Source organism: Pundamilia nyererei, unplaced genomic scaffold (genome assembly GCF_000239375.1).
Source record: "Pundamilia nyererei isolate P.nyererei 1_Seehausen unplaced genomic scaffold, PunNye1.0 scaffold00033, whole genome shotgun sequence".
Classification (NCBI taxonomy): Eukaryota; Metazoa; Chordata; class Actinopteri; order Cichliformes; family Cichlidae; genus Pundamilia; species Pundamilia nyererei.
The window spans coordinates 854,167-859,822 of NW_005187434.1; the positions used below are offsets into that span (position 1 = coordinate 854,167).

The 5,656-nt window shown below is 40.8% G+C and overlaps 1 protein-coding gene across 5 annotated transcripts in view; it reads right to left on the reverse strand.

Moving 5' to 3' along the window:
* Positions 1–5,531, reverse strand: part of kansl3 (KAT8 regulatory NSL complex subunit 3) — a 16,148-nt gene extending 10,617 nt beyond the window's left edge. For 3 of the 5 annotated variants that reach the window (XM_013909905.1, XM_013909907.1, XM_013909906.1), the window contains exons 1-11: positions 5,259–5,530; positions 4,099–4,373; positions 3,814–3,984; positions 3,639–3,729; positions 2,502–2,687; positions 1,503–1,631; positions 1,282–1,398; positions 1,084–1,182; positions 766–837; positions 575–649; positions 343–500 (exon numbers count right to left, since the gene is read on the reverse strand). In XM_013909905.1, coding sequence (XP_013765359.1) covers positions 343–500; positions 575–649; positions 766–837; positions 1,084–1,182; positions 1,282–1,398; positions 1,503–1,631; positions 2,502–2,687; positions 3,639–3,729; positions 3,814–3,984; positions 4,099–4,310 — 1,310 coding nt within the window. In that variant the 5' untranslated portion in view covers positions 4,311–4,373; positions 5,259–5,530. Of the gene's footprint in view, positions 1–342; positions 501–574; positions 650–765; positions 838–1,083; positions 1,183–1,281; positions 1,399–1,502; positions 1,632–2,501; positions 2,688–3,638; positions 3,730–3,813; positions 3,985–4,098; positions 4,374–5,258 lie in introns of all 5 variants that reach the window. The other 2 variants (XM_013909904.1, XM_013909903.1) reach the window with 2 other exon arrangements.
* Between the last annotated feature and the right edge of the window lie 125 nt (positions 5,532–5,656).

The following is a 5,656-nucleotide window of genomic DNA, read 5'->3' on the forward strand; positions in this document are numbered from 1 at the left end:
GGCACACATAACTGAGACTGCGCCTTTTAGTACAGTGCGTCTTATGGTCGTGAAAATACGGTATATGAGACCTTCAGAAAGCCTGGAGAACGATTGCGCATGAGCACTTTAAAAGCTAAATATATAGAAAAGAAGGACTTGTGCACAAAACTGTACATTAAGCTTTTGAGTAAATCTTTCTCATCCCAGTGATAAGTTCAAGGGCATTTACTTGCTGTGAAGTAAATATCTTCCAAGCTTCACTGACACAATGAGGAATCTACTTGCATTTGACTCGTTGAACATCATCTCTGGTCCCTGCTAAAATATTATGTTTTTCAGATCTTTAAGGCTGTGACTGACCTCAGATTGTCATCCGCACCTCCAACCACCACCATGCTGTTGTCTGCCCTGAGCTTCTCTCTGAACTCCTCCATTCCTTCTGTGCTACACTGGAGCGCGTTCTGGCCGACCACAAACAACACTGGTGTCTTCATGTCCAGGAGCGGGTCATCCACATCCTGTAAACCAGCAATATGTTAAAACATCAAAGATAAAAACCAGTGCTGAAGCTAGATAATGCTTTAGGTCATACCCCACGTGGCCCATTGACTGTTAGCAGGGGGAAGCCAAGACAGACCACAGCCGTCAAATACTCCATCAGGGACACCTGGAGTCAAAGTTTATTATTAAAATGCATTCTATTGCACACCTTTGACAATAGTGCACTTTTATTAGTGCCATCACATTAAATCACTATGATAAATACATGGTAAAAAGTCTTACGTGGCAAGCCATAAGAGCCCCAGCGTTCCAGCCGACCAGGATAATGGGTTTGTGAGGAAAGTGACTGTGAACCTGGTGGTTACATTTATAAAAACATGCAATCAGTGCAGGTAGAGACGCACAAACAAAAAAAATAAATAACCATTATATAGCATCTCTAGTTTGGACAGTGATCTGAGTCATTACCTAATAAATACAATTAGAAATGTGCATATTTAAAAATCTGCCACATTCATCTACATGAATTTAACAAAATAAAGATCACAATCACATCGCAGCTATAGTCACTAATGCATCAAATAAAAACCAACATCCTACCTCCATGACCTTGGCCCTGACAGTACCCAACATGTGCTCTAGGCACTGGGTGATGCCAATATTGGCCCCGCTGTTCACATGAGTGTGTATTGGGATGACCTAACACAAAAACAGCTGTTTTAGGCAGTTTTCTGTGACAAAACAGGGAAGAAAAATATTTCTGTAAACACAAAGAATTGATCTGATGGGACATCTGACCTTTCCAAAAAAGGAGAGCTGTGACTGCCAGAATCTCATTCTCCGTGAAGTGGAGAGGGCGGGATTGGTTGGGCTTGATGGTGCAATAAGGATGAGCGGGGATCCTGGAAGCTTGCTCTGCAAGGAGAGAAAAAAAAAAAAAGGATTCAGTGGTCACATGTGCAAAAAGTTAAATGAAAACGTTTTCTGTTGAAAACTGAAAGCGACTGATTTAATTTTACCGGCTTGTTTTGAGACAGAACTCCAACAGCTGGGTCCCATGGCCGTTTCAGTAGCAGTGACAGCGCCTCTGCGCTTGGAGCGCCGGTCTTTGCCGATGACAGCAACATTCTGTCGATCAGCGAGGGCAACTAAGCAGACAGAGGAACGTAACAATGGATCAACAGTCTCATTAATTAATGGCGACCTGTGTTGAGCTTAAAGTCAGTTTTCTGTGTCATGAATGAGGCCCTCTGTTAACCCAAATCACCATAGTAACTTATGCTGAACACATAAAATGGAGCAGGTTATACGCCAATGAAAATAAATGAATAAATAAATAAAAAAACTAAAAATAAATCACTGCAGATTATCTTTTATACTGCTGGAACTGCAGCTATAAGAATTAACACCAGCAATAGCTCTTCATTCAATAAAATTTATTTCACTTCAATCTGCCTGCAAACGAAAGCAATTTCCAAACTTCCTTTATTAGTCTGTGGGACGGTAATACTTAACGTTTAAATGGATCCTGTTTAAAGTGTCAGCGCTCTAATGTGCAGCCGTCACCGTAGGGAAAAACTAAAAAACACAGCAGCACTGAGAGCTAAAACAATTACCTTGAATTAAAATCTTTATTGTACTGCTTTGAGCATTAAATCACCAAATTAAAAATTTTCTGCAGCATTAATCTTTTGTCTTATTTGCAATAGTGTAGCACTGAACTTTCTAATGTTCTTTATATATTGTTAAATCACCATTTCATCATCATTATCATTTGACAACATCTCAGAAGCAGGCTGGAATCATAGAAATTTTGTGCGAAAGAAGAGTAACATGATGCGTGAAACACCCCTTTTATGTGAGCATGTGCAGATCCTGAAGCAAGAAACCTGGCTAATACCCATTGAGCTAGCTAAGGCAAAGAAACCCTGGCTGGGTTGAACTTTGTAGCCTATCCCTCTGGCACAGGCCTAACAGAAAAATGTACATCAGTTCATACTCTTTATTCAATTACATACCTTGCTTTTGAGAGTCTGCAGCACATCCAGGTACGCAGCAAGCATGGCTAGGCTTAAAGACTCAATTAGAGTGGTGTGTAACCACTGTGTCAGTTTGGTGTCCCAGTTCACACAGGCCAGCGCATGCCGCACCTTCCTCGCACACTTGTCCACAGCTATCCTTCGCAAAATTGGCTCATTGGAAGTCTGTGAGAAACAAGATCACAGAACAATTCAGTCATTTTTACGTCTGAAATATAACCTACAGAACCAGGAATTCCCACTATCACTCAGCTGGCGAGTTCAGATGGTAAGCCCTAAAATTAGTTGTCATATGGTAAAAAACTTTTGTAAATTTCTCCTCTCATGCTTTCAGTTGCTTCTGTGTGAACAGATTATTCATCAGTGCATCACCCGGTAGCTTTCTTCATTTTTATTTATTAAATTTATTAACCAAAGGAGCAATAGGGCATGAATTTCTCTGGGCAGAACTAGGGACTCAAAACCTACATCACACACGGGCAAAACATGACCCGAGGGCCAGAGCGAGGCTGCACAACACTTTTAGACACCTGAAGCCCTGAAAGAAAAACTAAAATGAACCCCGCCAAAAAATAAGAATGAAAGGGAGGATTATGTTAACGAAGCTTGGGGAGAATAACTGCAGCAAGTCTGTCCTGCTATTTAGTAAGTCAAACAGGGGGTGCTTCACTACAAACTTTTTGTGATGAACTACAATGTATTACAGATCTTAGCATCCAACCCCCATTGGGCTTGAATGCATCTTTTGCAAATCTCAAACAGCAGTAACTTATCCTCATAACTTAGCTGCAGCCACATATGTAAAACTGAACAGATAATTAAATCAGACATTCATATACAAGTGTGTTTGTTTATGGGCTTCACAAACAGAACAGACTGCATTTAAAAATGTTCTTAATTTATTGATGCAGGAACATATTCTATTATTGCATCAGCTGTGTATATCCATATTTAGGATATTAGGCAACAACATATTGGCACAAAGTGCCATTATTATATATAATATATCATTTCAACTGTTAAATCTTTTCCCACAGTCAAACAAAGAAGTTGTGAATAATTCTTAGTACCATTTAGTACCCAAAACAAACAAACAAACAACAAAAAAAGACTTACATTTTCATTGGCCAGACGGGCTAGTCTTTCCGCTTGCAGAGCTTTAATGACCTTGTTGAACAATTTGTTCTGGGCCACTGTCCATCCAGTCCTGAAGCAGAATTATTTCAAAGAGATTTACTGCAAGTGGATAACGTTACATGATAAAAGGTGGAGCATTGAGGTGGTTGCTTACTTGTTTACATGTTCCTCCCAGTCATCAGGGGGCGGCGGACTCTCGGCAACTGTACGAGCAAACAGGACATGCCGCTCGCACTCCTTCATCACACTAAGGGCTTTGTGGTTATCATATAGAGGAACAGGTGTTGGCGTTACAGTTTCCACATCTATTAAAGAATCTGAATCTCTGCAGACAAAGAAAAAAATACCGCATCACTACAAGTGATTAAAAATGCTCATCAGATTACTAATTTTACCATGGCTAAAGAGAAGCAGCCTAATAGGAGCATTTTTAACTCACAAAACGGGTTCAGGCTGGCGACGTGGGGTAACAAACAGCGTCCTCGTGGGTCGAGCACTGCTGGCATCTGGGTGGGCATTCCATGGTTTGGCATAGCTGTGGTCCAGAAATACTAAATCTAACTCTCTTTCATGGGCTGAGAGCTGGAACAACAAGGATGTGCCCATCTTTCGAGCTGAGGTCTGGAAGTCTTTATCTCCACCACGATGCATCCTCTTCCTGGGCCCCAAAGGGCCCCGGGAAGACCTTAACAACTGGTGCTGATTCAGGACAAACTTGGGAAAGAAGGGAAGAATTGTTTTTGTATTTTATGCAAAATAATCTAAGAATATTATCAAATTTGTCTGCCAAAAAATGACTTGATCATAAAGTGGTATTGCTAATTTTACAGAAATATTAGTTGTGAAACATAGAAATCACACACACGCCCACGCATGTGGGGGGGAAAACTGTGTGTGTGTGTGTGTGTGTGTGTGTGTGTGTGTGTGTGTGTGTGTGTGAGAGAAGATTTGTATCAATTTTAATATTGAAACTCTTACATCATACATCCATAAAGTTTGTGGTAGGGCAATAGCTCCAGACAAAGCCTTTAAAGCCCTTTAAGTGTTGACATATCAGAAAGACAACGGAATAACTGAACTACAGTCAGCTCTGTGGAAGCGAGCACATTCAAGGGTCTGCACTTACACAATTTCTAGTTTTTTTATGCATACTGACAATGCGTTGAGCTCCAGGGCTTTACGCTATTTTCCAAATATAACTTATAAGTTATTGATTTAAAAAACCCCAACAACAACAGCCTAAAAAGCCACAAAGCAACAATAAAAGCACTAACAAAAACAGCACTACGAGCGATAGCGAAACAGTTTCAGTCCTGGTACAGAGTCAGACTGACGCTTAACACGTTTATACTCTTTAAGCACCACCTATTAGCTTCTACCATGTACTGGATATTATTTTGCCATTATAAACAACATATTGAGTCGCGTGTGGCAAATAACCAAACATTCCACTTAATACGTGGGTTAAGTGTAATAGGTTCAATATTTATCACAAATACATTCGCAAATTCACCCGCGACTGAAAGCTGCGTAATGACCTAGCATGCTAGCATAATCATAGCGAGCTACAAGCTAAGCAAATGGTGTACCGCTCATTACCTCTTACTTTGATCAATCCATGTTGTCCGCGACGGCTTCAGCTCCTGCTTCGAGCAAAGCAAATATAAGAACGGCGTATTTACCGGGCATTGAAAGAGGTTATATGAAACATAAACATTTAGCTCGTAAAAGCCACTTCCTTTTGTTCGCTTCGTTGCCTTGTTAGGCTCCGCGCCCTCCCTTTCTAGGCCCTAAATTCAAGCGGCTCAGTCAGGCCTGCTGTTTCTACCAAACTGGCAACCCTGATCGTGGCGCGTCAGACAGAAAATGACGCAAAATATGGACTGGATTGATAAAAGATACAAGATCGAGGCCATTTGCTTTTTGAAGTTTGCAAAGACTGCTACATTTTGCCAGTGGTAGTTCACTCTTTGCAACATAGTAGCTGTTCTAAACAG